This window comes from Podarcis gaigeae (genome assembly GCF_964106915.1).
Source record: "Podarcis gaigeae genome assembly, chromosome: 7".
NCBI lineage: Eukaryota > Metazoa > Chordata > Lepidosauria > Squamata > Lacertidae > Podarcis > Podarcis gaigeae.
This window is the reverse complement of record NC_139683.1, coordinates 11670157-11695470: the sequence shown is the minus strand read 5'-3', so window position 1 is coordinate 11695470 and position 25314 is coordinate 11670157. Positions and strand designations below refer to the sequence as shown.

At 44.7% G+C, this 25314-nt stretch overlaps 1 protein-coding gene across 2 annotated transcripts in view; it reads right to left on the bottom strand.

Annotated features, from left to right (window-relative positions):
• Positions 1-4: 4 nt before the first annotated feature.
• Positions 5-25314, bottom strand: part of ADCY8 (adenylate cyclase 8) — a 137116-nt gene continuing 111806 nt past the window's right edge. For both annotated transcript variants that reach the window (XM_083749011.1, XM_083749012.1), the window contains 6 exons: positions 24862-24943; positions 19689-19847; positions 17124-17270; positions 6152-6244; positions 5060-5174; positions 5-592 (listed from right to left, as the gene is read on the bottom strand). In XM_083749011.1, the coding sequence (XP_083605137.1) occupies positions 105-592; positions 5060-5174; positions 6152-6244; positions 17124-17270; positions 19689-19847; positions 24862-24943 (1084 nt within the window). In that variant the 3' untranslated portion in view covers positions 5-104. The remainder of the gene's footprint in view (positions 593-5059; positions 5175-6151; positions 6245-17123; positions 17271-19688; positions 19848-24861; positions 24944-25314) is intronic.

Genomic DNA, 25314 nt, shown 5'->3' with positions numbered 1-25314 from the left:
GATCTTAAAAAAAATTAAACCATATTTTTATTTATATATTTATTTTTTTTCATATAGAAAAAGAAATTAAAAAATGAAGAGGACGACGAAGAAAAAATGCAGGCCTATGGCAGTTCAGTCTTGTCAGCCCCCTCCGCTTGGGCCGCGGATTCCGATCCTCCGGAAGTGAGCAAAGTCCTCCGGTTGTAGTGTCCTTTGATGATGCCGGAATTGTTGTTCTCGTTCAAGATCTGCTTCTGCTTCTGCCTGTTGAGGGACTGCACCAGCCCCAACACGACAGCCGCCAAGGAATACTGCCCCGTCAGTTTTCTCGGTTGCAAGGTCAAAGGGTTTGGCTGTACTCTTCCCAGAAGAAAATAGGTCTTGATCTTCCCTTCTTGTTCGCTGATGCCCTTGACGTAGATCTCCCCCCGGTAGTCGAAGGCAAACCCCCGGTCCTTGAGGATGAGATACGTTTCCTCGGGCACCTGCATTCGGCCGCTAATGCCGGTGCTATCCATTCGGCTTGCTAAGTTGACTGTTTTGCCCCAGATGTCGTACTGGGGTTTCTTAGCACCAATGACGCCCGCGACGACAGAGCCATGGCTGATCCCTAGGAAGGGGAAAAGAGAAAAGATCAGGCTAGAAGAATAGTCATGCTAGTCTGCTGCAGCACAAACAACAAAGAAGGACTGTTTTTGGATCTAACATGGCTGGGGTACCAGATATACTGGGGTCAGTATATCAGAAGGAGCGTCTCGACCCCCATCGTTCTGCCCGGACATTGAGGTACAGCTCTGAGGGCCTTCTGGTGGTTCCCTCATTGCGAGAAGCCAAGTTACAGGGAATCAGGCAGAGGGCCTTCTTGGTGGTGGCACCCGCCCTGTGGAATGCCCTCCCATCAGATGTCAAAGAGAACAACTACTACCAGATTTTTAGAAGACATCTGAAAGCAGCCTTGTTTAGGGAAGCTTTTAATGTTTGATGCATTACTGTATTTTAATATTTTGTTGGAAGTCGCCCAGAGTGGCTGGGGAAGTCCAGCCAAATGGGCGGGGAATGAATGAATGAATGAATGAATGAATGAATGAATCAATCAATCAATCAATCAATCAATCAATTTTTCACCGCAGTAATCACATTCCCCTTCATAGGTCAGCCTTGCTTACTTGCAGGATAGACTTAACCCATCCATGTCTGCAGAACTGCCTCATAATACAGTCATATCTTGGATCCCAAACGCTTTGCGAGTCGGAAGTTTTGGCTCCCGAATGCCACAAAGTGACTGTTCCAGTTTGCAAACATTCTTTGGAACCCGAACGTCTGACGGGGCTTCTTTTTTGTGTGTGTCCTTTTATTTAAAATGCATCTCTGGGTTATTTGTGAGACATAGGAATTTGTTCATTCCCCCCCCCCCAAAAAAATATAATCCGGCCCCCCACAAAGTCTGAGGGACAGTGGACCGGCCCTCTGCTTTTTTTTTTCTGGTGGGAAAAGTCACTTTATTGAGGCTTTCTTTGCTTATACATTGTGAGGAGGTAAAAAAATAAATAAATCTGAAAGGAATGGTTTGGATGATCCTTCCGGTCCAATTCTCTCCCATTCTTAGGGTGAAAGATATCAGTAGATCCTCCTTTTTCCAAGTTCTATTTTGTTAGACAAAGATCATTTGTGGAAACAGACTTTGTGACTGAATTTGTTGACTGTATAATAGTATTTGTTAAACTGTATCAAATTTGATTTCTTAAGAATACAGTAGTAGTAAAATTGTGATTAAAGGTGCAGTGCAGTACAGGTTTGCAGGAGAATACTGATAAGGTGAAAGTGTCGCACCCCTGCCAGTAAAGTACTTTATTCAGAGTCGCTTCTATCAGACTCAACTTTACTATACTGTATTCTGTTTTTTTAAAAAATATTTTTTATTAAGGATTTTCTTGTTTTACAGAAGTGTAGTGCCTCGTTTTCTTCTTCTTCTTCTTCTTCTTCTTCTTCTTCTTCTTCTTCTTCCATGTAACGTTTTTACAAATCCGTTTCATTTGTTGAGGCATTAGGGGGAGAAGAAAAAAGAAAGAAAAAAGAAAGGGGGGTGGGGAGAGGGAAGATGGATGGGGGTGGGGTCGGGTGGCAGTGTTTCTATTATGTTTAATGTATGTAGAGTTTGGTGTCAGCGTTGCTTGTGTTGTTCACTTGTGTTCCTTTGGTGGTGAGAGAGGTTGGGGTTGGCTTAGGGTGTGATTGTTTGCTTGTGATTGGCTGTGGTGATCTTTGTTTTCGTGTGTGAGTGAGGTGGGTGGGTGTTTTGGATCAGGTTAGCCATATTGATTTGTATGCTGTTGGTGGATTATTGTCATTGTCCGGTTGGGCTGTGTATGTGATAAAGGGGAACCATACCGGGGTGAAGACGCCTTCTTCTGTTTGTCCCCGTGTCAGTTTCAGTTTATTAGTTAATTTTTCTAGTAGGGCTGTTTCCCATACTATTTGGTACCATTGGTCCATGCTTACTCCTGACAGGTCTCTCCAGTGTCTGGTTATGATGTTTCTGGCTGCTGAGAGCAGGTGGGTTATGAGTTCTTTGTGGTGTAAATGGGCATTGTTGTCTTGGAAGATGTTTAGTAGGGCCAATTCTGGGGTGATGTCTATTACTTGCTTAGTTATTTTACATATTTCTTGTATGGCTGTTGTCCAGAATAGTTGAATTTTGGGACACTCCCACCACATGTGGAGGTATGTGCCTGTGGAGGTGCACCCTCTCCAGCATTTTGGCGAGGTTCCTGGGTGTATTAGCGCTAGTTTCCTTGGTGTTAGGTACCACCTGTAGGTGAGTTTCAGTGTGAGTTCTTTTCTTTTCGTTGATATGGATTTAAAGGGGGGTTTAGACCACATTCTGGTCCATTGAGTGGGGTTAATCTCATAGCCTATGTCATTCTCCCATTGTTTTTTGATTGTGTCTAGGGGATTTGCGGGATTTTGGAGTAGTATTTTGTATATTGCGGATACCGTCCCTTTACCGTTTCCCTTTGTTGTTAGGAGGAGGTTTTTGAAGGTTGTCAGGGGCCTAGTTGCTGCTGATTTTACTGTTGGGTTGTTTAAGAAGGCATGTAGTTGGTGTTGTGTTAACCAGGTCATTTGGGTGTCTTCTAGTTTGTCTTGTATTTCTTGTGTTGACAAGGGTTTGTTATTTTTATAAAAGTCTATTAGGCGATATAAGCCTTTCGTTCGCCAGGTTTTTGTCTGGAGGTTTTGTGCTGCATGGTAGAATAATGGGTGGTACGCCAGGGGGATTAGTGGGGATGGGGTTGGGTTATAGTTTCCCTATTTGTGTTTTCCATGCTTTGAGCATGGTCTGTGTGTACCTGTTAAGTGTTGTGGGAATTTTCTTTAGTTTGTTTGGGAGGAGTGGGTATGTTGTGGTGCAGGTGTTTTCAATTGTGTCCCTCTCTAGGTGTACCCATTGTTTTGTCTCATCTTCTAGTATATATGGGATTATATGGCGTATTTGGTTGGCATTGTAATATGCTTCTATGTTGGGGATTCCCCATCCTCCTTCTGAGGTGGGGAGGTGCAGGTATTTGGGGCTTATTCTTGGTTTTTTATGTGAGAAGATGAAAGAGTGTAGTTTTCTCTGCCAACTGCGAAGTTGGGTTGAGGGGATCCAGATTGGGAGGGTTTGGAATAGGTAGGTTAGCTTTGGGAGTGTGATCATTTTGATCATGGCTATTTTGTCTGAGAGAGTGAAATTCATGTTATTCCATCTCTTTAGGTCTTTGTTAATTTGTCGCCACAGGGGCTTGTAGTTGTGGAGGTACAATTTATTGAGGTTTCTGGTTATTTGTACCCCTAGGTATCTGAACTTGGTGTGGCAAAGTTTTATTTTGGTGACCTTCGTGAGTTCTTTTTGGGTGTGAGGAGGGGTGTTGAAGCACATAGCTTCTGACTTTGTAAAATTTACCTGTAGGCCCGACACCATTGCAAATGTGTTGAGTTCTCTGATTAGGGAGGTTGCTGTGCTTATGGGGTCTGGTGTTGTGACCATTAGGTCATCTGCAAAGAGCCCTAATTTATAGGTTCTGCCTTTTATTTCCACTCCCTTGATGTCTGTGGCTGCTCGGATACGGAATGCTAAGGGTTCCAGAGCTTCCTGCAGCCAATCAGAAGCCGTGCTTTGGTTTCCAAACCATGCGCTCTGGCACTCGTCTGGTTGCAGCAGTAGCAGTTTAGTCATGCTGGCCACCCGACCTAGAAAGCTTAAGAACTTAATTCATTCTGGAGGTCCGTTGTTAACCTGAAACTGTTCTTAACCTGCTAATGGGGCATCTCGCTGCCGCCGCATGATTTCTGTTCTCATCCTGAGGTAAAGTTCTTAACCTCAGGTACTATTTCTGGGTTAGTGGAGTCTGTAACCTGAAGCGTCTGTAACCCGAGGTAGTACTGTATATGGACAAATGACATCTCCCTTGGCCTGAAAATCAAGATGAGCACCAAACCCCATAGTCACCTTTCACTGGAGTCCAGGGGTCATTTACCTTTACCTCTACCTGGCTTTAGGCACTAGGCCTGTTGACAGACTAACTCTGTGCTACAGAGATGTCAGCAAACATGACATAGCAACATCAACACACTATGTGGGAATCCCTTGCAGATGACCACACTGTCTAGAAACAGACAAGTTGTGCATCCACAGCCATGACCAGAGGAGGAATGACCGCTGGGAGGGATGCAGAGGGAAGTAATGCCATTGTGCATTTACACCAGCAGAACCAGATGCTTTCGTCTGTCCCCAGGTGCTGCAGCCTTCCAACAGTTTGACTTCACACCCAAAGGTGCACTCCTGCAATGTACCTGAGACAAATGGATGGCAGCTCCTAGCTCCCAGGATTATATTGCACATGGCTTCAGCGTAGAGATGCTTGCAAAGGCTTTCTCATTTCCTCCAGGGAAGAATCAGCCTCAAGCCTTCAAAGAGAAGCCCGTGCAGTGGTACCTTTTCTACTGATGTGAAGCCTACTCACCTGGGAGCGGTAGATGCACCTGAAACTCTACATTCGGGTGACTAATGTTAAAGGGCTCAGCCCATACATACCAATGCGGAGTTCAAAGTTGTTGAACGAATGCTTGTTGATCTCTTGGATGCTTTCGTTCAGCGCTATGGAGAAATCCGCTAGGGCACATAAGTGCCCCCATTTATCTTCACATTGCTGGGGAGGGAATGAAAAGAAGAAAATCCATTGCACAAGTCAGGCATATAAAACCAGTCCTGAGATGACCTGCATTGGCTCCCAGTACATTTCCAAGCACAATTTAAAGTGTTGGTGCTGAGCTTTAAAGCCCTAAACGGCCTCGGTCCTGTATACCTGAAGGAGCGTCTCCACCCCCATTGTTCAGCCCGGACACTGAGGTCCAGCTCCGAGGGCCTTCTGGAGGTTCCCTCCCTGTGAGAAGTGAGGTTACAGGGAACCAGGCAGAGGGCCTTCTCAGTAGTGGCACCTGCCCTGTAAAACGTCCTCCCTTCAGATGTCAAGGAAATAAACAACTATCTGACTTTCAGAAGACATCTGAAGGCAGCCCTCTTTAGGCAAGTTTTAAATGTTTGAAGTTTTATCGTGTTTTTAATATTCTGTTGGGAGCCACCCAGAGTGGTTGGGAGGCCTGGCCAGATGGGCGGGGTATACATAATAAATTATTATTATTATTATTATTATTATTATTATTATTATTAGGCATAGGTCAGCTGCCCTCCACTCACATTTCATACAATTGGGATCTTACTCCCTGTCCCACTAGAGATTAATTTTATTTTTCACTTGTTTTATTTAACAGAATTTGTCTGCCACTTAATTGCAAATAAACACCCAGAGAAAAGATTTCTATATCACCAGGCCTCTGGCTGATTAACATTCTAAAGCCTTTTACATGTAATTTGTGGGAGGGGTTTTTAAAATTTATTTTTAATGCAGTTTGTGTGTGTGTGTGTGTGTGTATTTGCACACATACACACACCAATATTGTTCAACCAGCATGTAGGCCATGACAGGTGAGAACAAATGTCTGTTTTGTTCCAGGAAATGCCACACTGCATATATTTAAAAGCGACTCCAATGTCCTGTACTTTAGACTATGACAAGTGCATTAGAAAATACAAGCTCTCTTTGTTAGGCAACAGAAAACTCCTTACCTGCTTTTCAGGTGACAACCCGGACACGGCCATGTAGGTGCTGCCAATGGTTTTGATTTTTTCAATATCTTGAAACCTTTCTTCACCTAGCAACTAACAAAGAAGAGAGTTCATTGAATCACGTTTTATTGGATGCACAGCTCCCAAACGGTTTTTTATTTTTATTTTTCATCACTTGCGATTTGGAAGGTGTCAATTCAGTGGCACTTTGCAGAAGGGCTAATGACCTGTGGTTTGTTTTTTTAAAAAAAGCATAACTGATAGGAAACATTTAAGAATGTTTCAATCCATGGATGGAATAATATGCTGCAACTCGCCAGGTTTGCCCCAGTATGTGATTATCTGAATATGCATTTATGCAGTTGCGGATGGGACAGAATGAAGATGTTGGCATTTTTGTGTTAATATTTGTGCATTTCCACACACCTGCACTACCAGAGAAGCTGAACTGGCCTTCCTTCCCTGGCAGACTGAGGAGGTTGTAACTCTCTGCTATTTACACAGAACATTTGTATCCTGACCCCATAACCAGAGTTCTCTGGGCACCGAACCATGGAATTGGCAGCATGCAACCCAAGCATATTAACACAAATACAGCATAAAACAAAATGACCCAAAAAACCCTGTTTAGGCCATAACATCATGTTGGAAGATTGGGAAAGGTTACGGGAAATTGATTTAAAATTCACAGATTGTTCTCTGTTGAAAGAAAACTATATGGAAATGATGTATAGATGGTATATGACACCAGTTCAGTTAGGAAGAATGTATAAAACAGGTTCAAATCTGTGTTGGAAATGCAAGGAAAAAGAAGGGACTTTTTATCATACGTGGTGGGATTGTAGTAAAATTTTAAAAAATTGGGAAATGATGTATGATGAGTTGAAGAAAATGTTCCAATGCTTTCTTGTTAGGGATTGTAGGAAAAGACCTGCCAAGGAAATTTAAAAACATATTCATGTACGCGACAACGGCGGCAAGAGTCTTAATAGCACAAGGATGGAAGAATGAGGAAATCCTGACTAAAGAACTGTGGCAAGAGAAACTGATGGATTATGCGGAATTGGCAAAACTGACACATAAACTGCGACTTTAAAGAAGAATGGGAACATTTTACGAAGTACTTAAAGAAACAACTAAATGAACTGGACTCCTTGGCAGGTATTGAATAAACATTCACAAACTCTTTATTGGTAATATACCGATAGACAAATTGAGGATCTTTACAACTTTATAACATGCAGAGAATAATATGTGCTGAGAAACCAGAGAGAGGAGCTGAGGGAAGTCTGGGTGGGGTGGGGTGGAAGGGGGGGGTCTTCTTTTTAGGGGAGGGGGAGGGGAAAATGGGGGGGAATGAGGATGATGTATCTTTGATGAATTGTTATGTCAAAATTCCTAATAAAAAATACTTATACCCCGCCCCCTGTTTTTGCACAAACCAGCTTACCCTAGCGACTGTTTCCTGACATGAGCCACACCATATTCCTTTCCCACTGTAATGGAAAACCTCTCCCAGCAACCAGTTGTGCTAGCAGAAGGGTTTCTATACATTTTATTGGTTTTTTTGACATATAATTTCCAACAGTCATATAACATAACTTTTCATCTTATACAATGTTTTAGGCTTCCATCAACGCCTCTGATGATTTTTGTTCTTTATCACTTATTCTGCATTTCTTAATTTCACCATTACTCTTAATTGTCATTACCGGTGACTAATAATTCTCCTCATAGTCTTCCCTGCAATATTTCGAATAATCCTCCTTACAAAACTTCTTGCAGTCCTACTAGTGTAATCTGTTCAGTGCAATTACTTTCCAAATAGTTCGTATATTTACTCCAATCTTCTAAGAATCTCTGATCCTGCAGGTTTTGAATCCTTCCAGTTAATTTATCAAGTTCTGCATAGTCCATCAATTTCATCCTGCATTCTTCTTTTGTCGGTAATTCTTCTTGCTTCCATTTTTGTGCCAATAATATTCTTGCTGCCGTCATTGCATATAAAAACAACTTACAATCCTGTCTATTAATCCCATCACCTACATTGCCAAGTAAAAATGCTTCTGGTTTCTTGACAAATGCATATTTCAACATATTTTTCATCTCATTATATATCATTTCCTAAGTCCTGTTTCATATTTTAACTATCATTTTAGTTTTCTTTTTCTTCAATTAAAACCTGCTACATGTCCGAATTGTTCTATCTCTTCTAATACTTCCTTGGCACTAATTAATGGTTCTTCTATTGTTAATACCAAGTCATCAGCAAAGGCTTTCACTTTATGTTCCTATCATAGCAGAGGGGTTTCTGGCTTGAGTTCTGTAGGGATTCAAGCTTCTCAGATGCCACCTCCCATGTTTGGGAAAAACGCAACGCAACACTCTGATTTCGCATGAAGTGAAAGATTGCATTTTTATGACTCTCTCGATCAGTTTGTCATCTCTGCACCCAACAGCAATTGATGACTAGATAGCACGCTGTTTGCCACACACTCTGTAAATCCAAACTGTGCTTCAAAATCTTCTGTTGGCATGATACTGCAGTCCTGTCTACGCTCAAGGTCACTGCAGCCGTGCCCAGAATACAGGACCTGGGCTTCTTAAAGTGTGCTTTACAGAACGGCACAAATCTACAGACTGCTTGGAAACTTGACATGCCCTGCAAATGAGGCTTAATTCCCCCCCATCATCATCATCATCATTATTATTAATAATAATAATAAATGTTGCAATGACCGTAATCTGCATTTTGCACCTGGATAATAGATGCCGTGTAAAGCAGTTTGATTTCACACTCCCTGCACACAAATCTTTGCAGGATCGAAAGGAGTGAGAAATGATCCCTGTAATGAGGGGAAAACTTAAAGCATTTCATGACAATATCGATATTGGTATTACCTGCACTGCGGGAGAGAGGAGGAAATGGAGCAATTAAGATTGGATGGGATAAGCTCAACAGATAAATGAGAGCAAAACTGTGACTGTGTGCGAGTTTGAGAGAGAGGGTGCGAAGAAAGGGAGGGAGAGGAATCACACTGTTTGATTCTTAAGAAAGCCACCTCTGCCCTAAGGAGGAGGTGGGGTTGTGGGCTCCATGGCCCCTCCACGCACATGGTGGGTGGAGGCCAACCCCCATGCGATTGGGGAGATTCCCGGCCACGTCACCCCCTGGCCAGCCAATCGGCTGGCTCAGGGGTGTGGCCTGCCCTATAAAGGCAGGATGCGGCCGGAGATCTCCCTCTTTGCTGCCGGTCAGCTGTTCCTGCTTTTCCCACCCTCCCGCCCTATAAGTTTTTTCGTTCCTTGACCTTGCTATGGACCTTGGTTGGTCGCCGTTGAGGGGCCTGGTAGGAATTTTTCCACTTGGCAAATTGGCACCAGCCACTTGGTTTTCGCCTACCTCGTAGCAAATCGCCACAACTTTCTGGGTATTGGCGGTTAGGCATTGGTATTGTTCTATAGATGGAAGACGGGTGGTAGCGCCATCACCTGCCGCACATATTGAAGGGTAGTCCGGTAAAGGATTCTGGGGGGGGGGGGGGGGCGTGGCCTTGTCCGAAGCCTAAGGAGGTGAGGGCCTAAGGCACACCCCCTAGTGGTCACCCCGGGGGGAGTTCCTAGTTGACGTGCATCAGCAGGTCTCCCCCTACTGGTGGTTAACCCTTCCCGGACTTCGAGCAGACGGGCTGAAGTCAGATATAGTCAGTTAGGACCAATGCCTAAGCCAATACCGCTCATCACCTGTAACCAATAATGTTGTGGCCCCTTTTTTAGTCCATTGACCTTAATAATTGTGTCATGTGCGATTATATTCACCGGGGGGGGGGGGGGGGGAGGGCTCGCCATGCAAATATAAGCCCAGCTGGATCAGGCCAAAGTCCCATATGGTTGAGCATCCTTATCTCACAGTGGCCAGCAGGATATCTATGGGAAGTTCACAAGCAGGACCTGGGTGCAACAACCATCTCCCATTTGTTTTGGAAGCAGCAAATGATTCTGGATATAAGTTGCTGGAAACTGCAGGAGGGGAGGGTGGGTTTGTGCTTGGGTCCTATTTGCTGGTTCCCTGTTGGCATCAGGGGACGCGGGTGGCGCCGTGGGTTGTTGTTGTTTTTTTTTAAAAGAGATACAGAAAAAAGAAAGGAAAAAGCGAACAAAGAAAAAAAAGGAAAATTTAAAAAAGGAAAAATATTCACCTTTTAAGCCTTATTTTCAATGACATATTTCCATGACTTCCCCACACCTCCCCTTCTTGTATTCCAATTCCATTTATTTAATTCAACAAGTTCTTATCCCCAATTTTGACCTTATTATATTTAGTTCATTATTATATTTAGTTCATTTTGTATAACCAATTCTACCTTATAGTCCTCATTCTTTATACATTAAAATCTTTTTCTAAGATCGACCCCTGTTCTCTTCCACGATTTCCCCATTTTTATACTCATAACAAAACAAAATAAAATAAAAGGAAGAATAAATCAAAATATAGTTATACACCCTTTGGATTTCCAAACTCCCCCCCACTTTCCCGGTTTCAATCCCCAATGTTTATCAGTCTATCTGCTCTCAGCCTGGAGACCTTACATCCAAGGCTCTCAATTCTCTCTCAGTTCCTCTTTGCCAGTTTTTTTTGGTAGTCCTTTATGTAAAACCTCAAATCTCGGAGAAGCCCTGTCTCGATAATGTCCATTTTTCTTCCAGCCAGGCCTCTATATTCATAAGTGGAGCTCAAATCTTGTTTCTTAATCCTTTTGAATCTAAATGTCCCAAAAGCTCCAACTTCCTTCTTGATCAAATTTGTAATCCATAGGTCTTCAGGTCTCCACATAGGGAGGTCTCTCCGTTCTTCATTTTCCAATTCAAACCAAATTTTCATCATCCAGTTCTTATTTTCCTTCATGTCCTTCCTGCCAGGCCTCTGGCCTTCCTTAGCCTTCTGCAGCATTGTAGCTCCTCCTTCATTTCCCTCCAGATCATCATATATCTCTTGTTCCACTTTCTCAGATTTATCAAATTTCTTTTCCTGCTCAGCTGCAAAGACTTTTATTTCTGCTACAGGGGCTTTTTGTTCAGCAACAAAGACTTGAGTCAAGTCCCTTCCAGTTTCAGTGAAATTATTTACTATTTCATTCATTGTAATTACCCTCGTAGCCAAAATATCACTCTGTTCTCGAAGCTTTCCCAGGAGATAAAAAGTCCTGTTCAGCTCAATGAGTATTTTTCCACTTGCAGCCATTCTTGCAGTGTCCCAAAACCCCCTCTAGAGGGATTATGGTTACTTACTATCCTTCTAGTTCCAGTCCCAAAGTCAAAATAACTTGTTTCTCTTTATTTTCAACAGTTTATATCCGAATTGTAACAAATCCAACTGGCAAAGGCAGCAGAAACAATGTTTCTTTTTATTCCCCAACTTTGTCAAAGTCCTCTGTATCTTTTCAACAGGCTCTCTCGAGGATCACTCCCGGGTCCCGGGGGGTTACACTTCAGCTCTCAGAATCAACTCTTATCCTCCAGCAAAATTATTTGTACTGTCCAATCGTGAAATTAATTACTTTTATCCAGTAAAGGAGAAGATATTCTCTCAACCTTAGTTAATTAGTCCTTGCTTTAAGTTGTTTACAAGGCGGGGAGACGGACTTCCTTTTTGCGTCTTCCCCGATCGTGCCAAATTCAAAAAGAAGATTTATCTTTTTAGTCCAAATTCCATATTACTCACGGGTTGTTGCTTTTGATTCAGATGTTCAAAGGAAAAAGTCAGCGCTCTCCGTCCATGGCATGCGGCTTCACTCAGCAGGGGAAGCAGAGGGCTCTCAGCACCATGCCACTCCCCGTCCCCCGTTCCGTAGCCTTTAAAAAGGCTCCTTCGCGGGTCGGGGGGCGCAAATGGTGCCCACCGAGTCACCAAGTCCACAGGCTTCTGCGCCTGTGGTTTTTTAGGGTCCCCGCGTCGCTGCCGCGGCAGAACCCGACCCCTGCTGAGCAGATTCCCTCCGGAGATCGGAGGGAGCCCGCCATTAGGCGATGGCGCTAACCCGGAAGTCCCCTGGTGCTGTGGGTTAAACCACAGAGCCTAGGACTTGCTGATCAGAAGGTTGGCGGTTCGAATCAGGGTGAGCTCCCGTTGCTCGGTCCCTGCTCCTGCCAACCTAGCAGTTCGAAAGCACGTCAAAGTGCAAGTAGATAAATAGGTACCGCTCTGGCGGGAAGGTAAACGGTGTTTCCGTGCGCTGCTCTGGTTCTCCAGAAGCGGCTTAGTCATGCTGGCCACATGGCCCGGAAGCTGTACACCGGCTCCCTTGGCCAATAAAGCGAGATGAGTGCCACAACCCCAGAGTCATCTGCGACTGGACCTAATGGTCAGGGGTTCCTTTACCTTTACCTTGTTGGCATCAGGGCGGCTGCTGTGAGTAGAAGATGCTGGCTTAGATGGACCACTGGCTTTACCCCCCCCCATACTATCCTTATCTTCTTATTGGCTCAGGAACATAAGGCCAGACACTTCATTCGCTGTGCGAGGTCACAGCTGCGGCACTTAATTGAACTGTCTCAGCTCCTTTCCTGCTGAAAGAGGCTTCTGGTGGAAGTCAATCAACTGTGTTTCCAAATCAAAAACAGATTAACAACTGGCAAAGGACTGCATCACCTCCTCTTGCTTCCCAAAGTGATCGTTATATATACCTAACGATGTCCGGAGTCGCCCCTAATTGGATCCTTTATAAATTAAGCGGTCAGTGCAAGAATAGAAGGTTAAGTTTCTCAATGAGACTGATGCTTTCTGACTTTCTTGGCTCCATGGGAAAATCCTAGCCAGTGTTGCGCTTATGTGCTGTTGCAGGAATTTTTGTATAGGTTGGGGGGAAGGGGTTTGCCCCTCCAGCAGATATCATGCACATGCAGCCCACTACCAAAACCAGCACAATCGCTTTTGTGATTTGTCCCCACAAAACACTTCGTCACAGTTTCTTCTTATCTATTCAAAGGGCCTTTGCTGCACGATACCAAATGTAAGAATTCACTGATCAATGCATCTATGTACTGGCTCACTGGGAAAACTTCAGAAATTCGTAGACATGTGAGCTCAGCTACTCAGCAGCCCCTCTGCCTGAGTGATAATTCTTGGCATCCTGATACCTGAGTGCCAGACAGGTAGCCATTCCAGAAATAACAAACCCAGATGAAGACAAAAGCGTGTGATTAACTTGGCTGGGAAACAGGGAAATGTAAATTTTTTTTTGTTACACTTGATGGGTGTTTGGTGGAGGGCAAGGAGAACCATGGGGCAGGGTCCAGGATGCTCAGATTACTGCCCCTAGACCTCCCCTTTCATGATGTAATCATGATGTATTAGTGATGTAGTTTGGGGGAGTGTAACATGGGGATTAGCAGCTAATAAAAGTTTGGGGGCTCTTTTGTTCGGGGTTTCCATCTTGTTCCACTTTGTGGCAGGTGGGAGTCCTGTCGCGACAGTCTTCAATAAAGACTAAGCCTACTGGCTGCTGTTTTGCTCTGGTATTCCTGGCTGGTGTCCTTATATTTTTGTCCAAGGGAGCCCTCAGATTTCTCCATTAACAGTGCTCAAATGGAATAAGGGCCAGATCAGGACCAGGTAATTTGAGAAGTCACCCTACCCCTTAAATATCCAGTAGGCAGCTGCCTTCTTCAAGAGATATTCTTCTTGAAGTCCCCCCAAAATATCTGAGATATAAGGGGAGGACATTGTCTGTACCCCCTCTTGAAACATTTGAAGTTGTTTTTGTCTTAGGTTTAAAAACAATGCAAAATGAACACTATTTCCAGTTGTTCTTTGCACTGTTTAAAAGAACTATTTTAGCTGTTTTTGTTATATGTTCGCATTTCACCTTAAAGCACATGTAAAACGCATTTCATGATTATTTAATATAATTACTAATATTGTTGGATATGACGGGACCTGCTTCGTTTTGAAAGCGTGCTGTTTTGCTCCAGCTGCAGCATGAAAAACAAAGCCATTAATAAATACACCGATAGCTTGGACAGGAACTTGGGCATAAAATTGAGTTTTTATATCGATGGACACAGTGGGAGAGGATTGCCGGCAGTGTTTGAAAAGCTGAACACCTCTTTGAAATGTCTCTGAGCTGCATTACAACACAAGCTATTGAACGTTCCCGTCTTAAAGGCTACCTCTGTCATGCCCTCGGCTTGTCGATCTATACAGATTTGTACAATTGCTCAAAATGTCACCTTGAAATGAGGGGGGGGGGGGAGAGTCAGAGTTTCAGGGAGCATTATTTCCTTCAGCTTGAAATGGCAAGCTGGCAAAGATGGCCAGGTAGAGGCTCCAGAGTGTGAAGAGCCAAGCTGGAACAACCATCCCATCTCTACTGTCTGAAATGGCTCGCTGGCTTTCCCGAGGAATTGCACTTTGAAGTACCGGTAGCTGGCACGCTTGTTCCTTGATACATCCTTTGATCTGCATTTCCTGACATTTGTGCACATGTAACCAAGACACAGACAGCATCTTAAAAAGCACAGACATCACCTTGCCAACAAAGGTCCGTATAGTTAAAGCTATGGTTTTCCCAGTATTGATGTATGGAAGTGAGAGCTGGACCATAAAGAAGGCTGATCGGCTAAGAATTGATGCTTTTGAATTATGGTGCTGGAGGAGACTCTTGAGAGTCCCATGGACTGCAAGAAGATCAAACCTCTCACTGGAAGGACAGATCCTGAAGCTGAGGCTCCAATACTTTGGCCACCTCATGGGAAGAGAAGACTCCCTGGAAAAGACCCTGATGTTGGGAAAGATGGAGGGCACAAGGAGAAGGGGACGACAGAGGACGAGATGGTTGGACAGTGTTCTCGAAGCTACCAGCATGAGTTTGACCAAACTTCGGGAGGCTGTGGAAGACAGGAGTGCCTGGCGTGCTCTGGCCCATGGGGTCACGAAGAGTTGGACATGACTAAACGACTAAACAACAACAACAACCAAGACACACAGCAGCCCAGAATCCATGAGGGGGAGCCCAATGAGAGAGAAACTCAAAAAATGCAACAAAAGTTGGTGAAATGCAACAACGGAGACCTAGCAGAAGTTTTATCTCAGGACTCCGAGGCACAAACTGTATTTTGAGAAGCACTGCCATATGCCAGCACTGGACACCTGTGTCATTTCAAGCACAGGGAAGACATATTGCAGAAATGAGGAGCCTGGGGCCTGGGAAGCAAATGTGGCCCCTTAGCTCTCTCTATCTGGCCCCTAGGAGGGCCCCAGGCCACATAACCTCTCCCTGGGCCACATCGCTCCCTGCCCTGCTTCTGTCCTGGATAGAATTCACCCTTCAGCTCTTCTGATGCTCAGAGCCGTCTTTCCCATACGGCTTAGTGGTTCGTTGCGCCAGGGCGCCGGCCTCTCAGGGGTGCCCCAGTGAGTGGGGGAGCTGCGCGTCTTTGCTGCCAGCCTCCCCTTTCCCTGCACACCTGCCAGCTGCTCCCCGTCAAACATATGGCTGGCGGGCATGTAGCTTCCCTCCCAAGCCTTTCCCGCAGCAGCATGGGGGAGAGTTGCGCACCCCCTCCCATGGCTGGCAGTGTACAACTTCACCCCTCCCCACTATCTGTGGTAATTTGGGGGTGCAGAGCGGATATTTGCACCCCGGCGCCGCATCTGCTAAATATGGCCCTGCTGATGCTTCTTACTAGCCTGGATGGAAGGCAGAGAGGGGCATGTATGGAAACTAGCCAATTGCACATGGTGAAATTTACATTTGTTGCTCTGCCCACTTCTATCCCTGTCCACTACTGATCCGTGGCCCCTGCAGAGATGCCGGGAAGGGAATGTGGCCCTTGGTATGCCAAAGAGTCATCTCCCTTGCCTCATTGTTACCAGAATAAGCAGTTGTGTTGGGTGCTATATACACTGAGGGGGGGGGGAGTATTTGATCCCCTGCTAAATTTGCCCATTTGCCCTCTGACGAAGAAATGACCAGTATATAATTTTAATGGTAGGTTTATTGTAGCTGTGTGAGAGAGAATAACAACAGGAAAAAGCCCAGAAACCCAGAAGACAAAAGTCAGGGTTTTCCTGTTGTTATTCTGTCTCTCACAGCTACGGTCAAATACTTCCCCCCCGACTGTATATATATATACAGTAGCACCTCGGCTTACGTTGCCCTCGGGTAACGTAAACTTCAGGTTGTGAAAGTGGCAAACCCGGAAGAGTTTTGGCGCGTGTGCATGTGCAGAAGCACTCTACCATACCGCGTGTATATGCGCCGAAGCAAGTGGAGATACCACTGTATATATTTACATCACTGGAGTCTGGCAGCCAAAGGTTAGGCTATGTGTCAGGGATTCTTTAGTTGTGATTTCTGCACTGCAGGGGGTTGGTCTAGAGGACCTTTGGGGGCTCCCTTCCATCTCTACAATTTTATTTCAAATTAATATACAGACTTTCACGACTATGAGTCTCCTGCTTGCATGTTTTTTCTTCTGGCTGTCCCTCTCACATATCCTTCTCCTACGGCTTCTTTTCCAACCTTCGCTTCCCAAATATCCCAGCTTCCCTTGCTGTTCTGTTTTCTTGGGCTTTTCTTGGACTTTTTCTTTCCTCTGCCCTTCTGTCTGTTCCGTGGGACGCACGCGACTGAGCCAATGGCAACGGGAGTCCTTTCGGAGGAGAGCAGCTGAGCCAATCGGAGTGAGGAAATCTTTCACCTGCCTTCTGTGCCACCGGGGCAGCTCAGCCAATCATTGCCCGAGAACTCATTATCAACCCCCGCCTCCCCAAACCCCCTCAGCACATTACCATATAGATTGAAATAAAAGCAGCAGAAATCACTGCATGGAGGTTAAACTAATGTAATGACTGAGCTGGTGCAAATGCCAGGCCTCCCGACCCTGACTGCCTGTTTCCTTAAATTTCATTCCACTGTGCGCGCGCGCGCACACACACGCCCAAAAACGCCATCAAGGGCTGCGAAATTACCTCATCGAAGTCTGCAATGATTTCGTTCAGCAGACGCAGACATTCCACTCCTTGGTTGTTCATTTCAGTCTGGGAATAGAAGTCGGCAAAGCCCGGGATGGAAGCAAACATGACGCCGACAGCATCGTAGGACTGAGAATACAGTTCCTAGGGATAAACGAAGAGCAAAAAGACAGAGAGGCGAAAAATGCACATCAGTGACATATTGTAGGTAGCAGACTGAAGGGGGCGGGCAGTGAGTTTCTTTGCCCGCAATTAACACGCCATAGAGTGTTAAGCAAGAGGAATGTCTTGTGAGCAAGAGGAATGTCTTGTGAGCAACAGGTGTCTGATACTTGCTCATCAATTAACCCTAGAGGTAGATCAATAATAATAATAATAATAATAATAATAATAATAATAATAATAATAATATCTTTATTGTCATTGCCCCCTCTCGGGGACAACGAAATTACTTGGCTGCTCCATCCACCCAGGTAGGGCACTCCACACAAAATCAAAACAACTATAAAAACACTAATTAAAACAATACAGTATAATACAGCAAGGAAGATTAGATGACTTTCAAAGTCCAGGCTTCCCATTCAGGACCGAGATCGCTCTGGAGAAGAAGCTGTTCTGAAGACGGCTCGTTCTTGTCTTCATCGTCCTGTATCTCTGTCCCGACGGCAGGAGCTCGAAGAGACAGTGACCAGGATGCGATGGATCTTTTACTATGTCCAGTGCCTCCCTATGGCACCTTGTGGCATAAATCTGCTCTAAGGTGGAGAGTGGGCAGCCAACAATGCTCTCTGCTGCCTTAACAACTCTGCACAAATACTCTGCACAGAGTATTTATACTCTGGGCAGCTTCCAACAAAATATTAAAAAGTAGTAGTTCCCAGACTTGACATATACATACACTGGACCACTTGAAAATTGCAGAGGTTCTTGGCTGACCACTTAATTGTTTTTCTGCCTGTTGTAGTAATGTGCTGTGCTAGAAGCTGTATGATTGCTAGCTATACTTTTGCCACTGCGAGACAAGTGGCCCACACATGCAGGCTCTTGCTTGTATCAAGTGGCCTTGCTATATTGGTGGCTTCTAAATAAATTAAACACATCTTACATACATTAAACCTTGCAGCCCTTTCATGGCAGCCAAAGCCAGTTGCCAGAGGCCAGCCTTGCATACTAGGGATAGATTTAAACAGCTATAAGAAACACTCTGAATACGCTCTGCCAAAACAACAACAACAAAAAAAAACCGTTGTAAAGCTCACCATTGAAAATATAATTGAGTTGTGATTTCAGCTCACAGCGCCATCTGGAGTCACAGTGTTACAACGCATTTATAACACTGTGTAATGGTTGTAAGGGGTTACTTGTGCGTAAGTTGCCTGCTAGTTGTGTCCGATTGCCTGGTTCACCATGCCTTGGCTGACAGCCCACACTCCGTGGCCGGTCAGTCGCTTGCAGAATCTGTCAGTGGGCGTTTCTTGAACCTTTTCCAGCATAAGAGCTGTTTGACCCCAAGTCTCCTCCTATTTTCCCTGCGCGGAACTCGTCTGCGCAAGTAAGGGGAAGGCAGGGGTGTGCCAGCGCTCTCTCCACTAGTCTCTGATGCAGGGTCTTGGAGACCAGTCTCCAATTCCTCCATCTCCCTCCCTTCTCTACTGGTGTTGCGCTGAATTCCTTCTCCCCTGCTGGTTCCCTCTCCGGCATCGCTCTGGAGCCCTGCCTCCGCCTCTCGCTCTCATGTCAGTTCCCTGACACTGTATTTTGACTAATGCGGCTGAGTTCTTCATCTACCATTATATATCATGGAATCATAAAATCGTAGATCCCAAGGGACATTGAGCCCAACCCCCTGCAGTGCAGGAATTTCAACTAAACAGCATCCAGATGTCAAGGAAATAAACAAGTACCTGACTTTTAGAAGACATCTGAAGGCAGCCCTGTTTAGGGCAGTTTTTAATGTTTGTTTTATTGCGTTGTTAATATTCTGTTGGGAGCCCCCCACTAGCTTAGGGATTATGCATGAAAAAGTGTTCACTCTTCCATTCCCCTTTCCTGGAGAGCACTGAAGCTCACATATTACATAGATGAGCATTTTCTGCATTAAAGCACGAAAAAGCCAGTGAGCTGATTCACAAATCTTCAGCAGGCATGATAATGAAAGAGGCTGAGAGAGAGAGAAAAGGGATTATTATGCTGAGAGATCAGAGTCTGAAAATAACAGGCATAAATGGCAAACTATGCAGAGAGTGCTCTCTGCACAGCAAGAACAGATGTAGTTTAGCATAACAATGGCCTGGTTCCCAAGTCGCATTAAACCATAGTTCAAAACAAACTATGGGTTGAATGTTCTTGGGTCACCTGGCTAACATATTTGCCCTGCGCATGCCCCTCAATTTGCAGGCGATGAAAATAAGGCAGGGGGCATTTTATTGCCCTTTTCAGCAGCTTGTCTCTTCAGCAGCAGGAATTTCACTAGCTGTGAAGGCAATCACAAGAGAAGTCCCAACTGTACAAGATTTTAAAACAGATGAAACCAGGTGAAACCAGAGCCAAAATATTACATACTTCATTATCTCGGTCCTTTTCCAAGAAGTGACGGGCAACGTGGCTCGGAAGGATATTGCGCAGCATGTTTTCGTTGTGCTCTCTTAACTCCTTCATCTCGTTGATTTCTTCTTTGGCTTGGCCACGCCACAGGAAGTCCAACCTGGCTGTGTATTCAAGCTGTAGAGGTGAGGAGAGGAAGGGGAAATGAATTAAATGTTAAGCCACTTAGGGTTTTAATTACATGAGCCAATGCATGTAAGTCAGGCACCGTGAATCAGACACCAGTCTCACTTGGAGATGGGCCTTCCCTTCCCCATTTCATCCTCACAACAGCCCTGTGAGGTAGGTTAGGTAGGGTTGCCATATTTTGAAGAACAAAAAAGAGAACACATTTGCCAACTTCTACTTTTAACTGCAGGTCACTGACGACTCTCATTTCAATACCCCTACAAATACGTAGGCTATAGAAGTTGGGATATATTGCTGGTAGCAATGTTCTTAACTTTCAACAAAATAATAATAACAATAATAATACATATTTCTCCCTCACTTGCCACATGAAAATATTTGGCCCCCTGTTCCCTTCTTTGTGAACACAAACGTGCACAGAACAATTGATTAAACTCTTTAAAATGTACATTCCATTCATTAAAAACAGCGAGGAGTCGGAGTGCAACGTGTGGGGCTTTAAAAATTGTTTTTATTAAATATACAGTGGTACCTTGGTTGACAACCTTAATCCGTTCCGGAAGTCTGTTCTTAAACTAAAGCGTTCTTAAACCAAGGCATGCTTTCCCATAGCAGCGGGGGACTCAATTTACAAATGGAAAACTCAACAGGAAGCGAAACATGTTCTTATTCCAAGGCAAAGTTCACAAACCAAAACACCTACTTTTGCAGCGTTCTTAATCCAAGTTGTTCACAAACTAAGCTGTTCTTAAACCAAGGCACCACTGTAAGTGTGTGTGTGTGTGTGTGTGTGTCTGTGTGTGTGGACAAAGCTCCTAGCCAAGATGGCTCTGTTCTGCCTCCATAGTCTGAATACCAGTTGCTGGAAGCTACAGGAGAGTAGAGTGCGTTTATGCTCGAGTTCTGGCTATGGGTGTCCTACAAGCATTTCGTTGGCCAATGTGAGAACAGGATGCTGTACTAGATGGGACATTGACCTGCTCCAGCAGATCCTCTTCTCAGCTGATGCCCTATTTATGCAGAGAGGCCTCATTTATGTGGGTACCTGCCATGGCAGGATTGGGGGTCCTGTGGCGCTGTGGGTTAAACCACAGAGCCTAGGACTTATTGATCAGAAGGTCGGCGGTTCGAATCCCCGCAACGGGGTGAGCTCCCATTGCTCGGCCCCTGCTCCTGCCAACCTAGCAGTTCGAAAGCACGTCAAAGTGCAAGTAGATAAAATAGGTACCGCTCTGGCGGGAAGGTAAACGGCGTTTCCGTGCGCTGCTCTGGTTCGCCAGAAGCGGCTTAGTCATGCTGGCCACATGACCCGGAAGCTCTACGCCGGCTCCCTCGGCCAGTAAAGCGAGATGAGCACCGCAACCTCAGAGTCGGCCACGACTGGACCTAATGGTCAGGGGTCCCTTTACAACATGCATGTATAATAACCAGTGTTATATCTGAACATTCCACACCAGCTTTGAAAATACACGTGCTCCAGACCACTCAGGGGACAAGGTAAAAAAAGGAATGGGATTGCTTTAAAAACTGCCTGACAAAATATGGTTTCAAAAACAATACTTGGTTGTGCTTAGATTAATCTCACAGATATAATGGGGGGGGGGGGAAACTGATGTTAATAAATGAATACAGAATATTTGTCACTTAAGTGCTGAAGCCGCAAAGAGATAGAGGGAAGTCAACTAAGATAGCAGGGATTCAAACTAGTTTTCCAGGACAGAAAGAAAGTGATTGTAAAGAAAGAAAGGAAAGAAGGATCACAAATGTATTTCTTTCTGAGAACCTGGCTTATAGAATATTCAAACTATTGTTTGTACCCTTTGAACAATTTTGGTTTCTGGACTAATTCTTTTTCTTCTTTTTATTTATAATTTCCCCCCTTTTTCTTTTTTTCTTTTTCTTTAATTTTTATTTTTATTTTTGGATACTTGGATGTAATGTTAAATTCATGCTTTCCATGTAATTTTTTTAAAGCGCAACGAGGATAACTTTAAAAAAGAAAAAAGAAAATACACTTGCTCTGCCCTTGTTTAAACTGATGTTTACTTGCTTTCCTTATTTCTTTCTTTTTTTGCACGGAACAAATACTCATAGCAGATTGATGGGCTGCCTTTCCTTTTAATGCTGTTTTAACGTAACTCTGAAAGCCAGAGCGCAATGAAATCATTGTAAGGGCATATTGTATTCAGCTCCAGAAATCGTTGCTTTTATGTTGCGTCAAGTCTCTGCTCCAAAAACATCTGATTTATACTAATGCCAAAGACGGCTAATGGAACTCTTTTTTTTATGATTGTTATTTCAAATTTAGGGCTTAGCAGAACTCATCCTCCAGACATATTGACTATGTGAGATATGTATCTAGGAGAAACCTTATTAGGAGCAAACAGTCTTGTCTTGGGAAAACCTGAAATGACCAAATTAAGTTAAAGGCATGCCTGCTTAGCGTTCGGATTGGGCCTTGAACAAAAAGGAGAGGAGAAGCGGACTCTTCATAAAGAATTGCTGGTGGACTATAGCTCAAGAATGGGAAGTATTTGATGCTTGCTTGCTGTTAATCCCCATTGGTGCAGGGTTTGCTAGAACTTTATTCTAGCAAAATACAGGACAGGGAGGGTTGGCTGGGAGACATTCCCCACCCCACTCCAAATCTGGTGCTGAAATGACTTCAAAGCAATCCATTACAATCTACTGCAGCCTAGCTGAATGGTCCTTCTGGAATTTGCCACGCACACACATACTCATGAGTTTGTAAATCTCTCTGTGCCTAAAAACCCAGAGCTTAAATATATGACCTTTCACACACCTTTCACACACATGCATTTGGAAAGGATCCCTAACTTGGCAGAGAGAGAGAGAGAGAGAGAGAGAGATCTGAAATACAGGACAAAACTCTATCAATACAGGATGTAGCATTTTATGTAGAAATACAGGACAATCTTGTTATACAGGGCAGGTGGCAACCCTACGGCACTGTGGATTACAGTCATATCTCGGGATGAATACACTTCAGCTTAAATATTTGTGGGTTGTGCTCCGTGGCGACCCGGAAGTAATGGGGTGCGTTACTTCCGGGTTTCACCGCTCGCGCATGCGCAGACGCTCAAAATGACATCATGCGCATGCGCGGAAGCAACAAAATGTGACCTGCGCACGCGCAGACGCACAGTCATGTCTTACGTTTGCTTCAGGATGTGAACGGGGCTCCAGAACGGATACCGTTCGCATCCAGAGGTACCACTGTATTGGATTATGGATATGATTCGGCTCTTGCTGTCCCAAGCACTTGCTAACCTTCACCTTCCAGAAAGAACACTTTCTGGATCACAGAATGGCTTGCAGGCACATGGCACAGCTCAGCATCTGAAGCTCAGAGCCGTCTTGAGACTGAAAAATGCCTGGATGGGTGATTGTATAGCACAGTCCTCTTCAACATGCTACCTTCCCGATGTTGTTGGACTACAACTCTCATCATCCTTGATCATGGCTGGGGCTGATGGGTCTTACAGTCCAACAATATCTGAACTAGGCATGATGATCTAGGAGACCCGGCCCCCGAGCTGTTTTACATAACGTCAGCTCCACAACAACAACATGCATGTGATTTAGAACAGAAAAAGCAGCCAGAGGGGAAAGTATCAAGAAGACTATCTTCCTAATTGTCCTTAAGCATAGTGCTTCATCCTTTCCCACAAGAGGGAATGGTCACCACCCATTAGCGCAGGGGCTGCTAATTCTTTTAGGCTCCTGGGCACATTTGGATTTTTGACATTTGGATGCCACTCTCTGGAAGGACAGATCATGAAGCTGAGGCTCCAGTACTCATGAGAAGAGAAGACTCCCTGGAAAAGACCCTGATGTTGGGAAAGATGGAGGGCACAAGGAGAAGGGGACGACAGAGGACGAGATGGTTGGACAGTGTTCTCGAAGCTACCAGCATGAGTTTGACCAAACTGCGGGGGCAGTGAAGACAGGAGTGCCTGGCTTGCTCTGGTCCATGGGGTCACAAAGAGTCGGACATGACTAAACAACTAAACAACAACAACTCTCTGGTCACTTCTCTTCTTTCTCTCCAAGACCAGCCCTTCCAAGGGAAAAGAGGGAGAGAGAAACACACACATGCACACACTTCCAAGGGATCTGGAAAGATGCTAGATTTAAGTAGAATTCATCTGAGTCTTGGCAAGCACATAGATCTGAAACAGGAAGTGGGGAAGAGTGTCAGTCTTCTAACTTCCTCCTTCACCTCTACGCACTTTTCAAGGGAGAGGAAAGCAACCGGCATCACAACTTCATGACCAAGGAGGCAGTGTGTGTGGGTTGTGGGCACCACACCCCTGCCTTAACAAAGTGATGCAAACACAGACACCACTGGGATAAATTACCCTGTCTCTGCTGAACTCAACATCTGGGGCACAGATAACCCCCCCAAATTGTGTCTCACAATAAAGTCTATTTACATCCACCTCTGCTTTGGGATTTGATTAATTTGGAATGTGTTGCAACACTTCCAGGTCGAAGGAGCACCGGAAATAGCTTGCGCGCATGTGCAAGCATTATTTTCGGTGCACATCCGGGTCGGAGAAGGCCTGCGCACATGCGCGCAAGCTATTTCCAATGCTCCTCCAACCCAGAAGTGCGCTGGAAATAGTGTGTGCGCACGCATATGGGCACTCATTCCCCCGCGCTCTGGCCCATTGCGCGATCGACACTTGAGACAATGGCCCGAGACACAGTAAGTTTGCTGACCCCTGACCTAGATTATAGAGAGAGAAATAGAGAGAGAACAAAACTGCATAGAGAAATATACTTTTTCTCCCTAATCAGTCTTTCTTTAAGGTTAATTAGACATCCAATTATTGAAGGTCATAAAATTCTCCTGGTTGATATTTCATTATTCGCTCCAAATGGCAGCCATTAGTCGGAAGGTAATTGCTAAGGAGCCACTGTGGATATTTTGCACTTTTGGGGGAAATGTGAAATAAAGAATAACCCTTTGCCTTACCTGTTGGCCGTGGTAAAATACAGCAAGCAGAAACATGGCCATGAGGAGCAAGGAGGCTTCCTTTGTCCCCAAAAAGTCTGTGCTAGAAAAAAGGTGGGGGAAAAAAGAAAGAGTAGGAATCGCAAAGGTTCAAATACAAAGAAATTAAATAAAAGACCCGCCTTGTAGGGTCCATGTGCAGGGAAAAGGTTAACCTTTATCACAGTGAAAGCATCTATCTTGAACTAAGGCTGCCTGGGCCAAACCCACTGTCCAGATTAACTGCATAGTGTGAAGCTATTATTAGTTATTAAATTTGTATCCCACACTTCAGCTGAAGATTACAGGCCAGTCGGCAATATAAAAATACAAAATTAGAACACAAAATGCATAATAAAACCAAACAACACCTCCAAACACAGGGGAGCCCAATTCTTACTGGGAAGGCAGCATGCAAAGCTAATCTCTTCATTC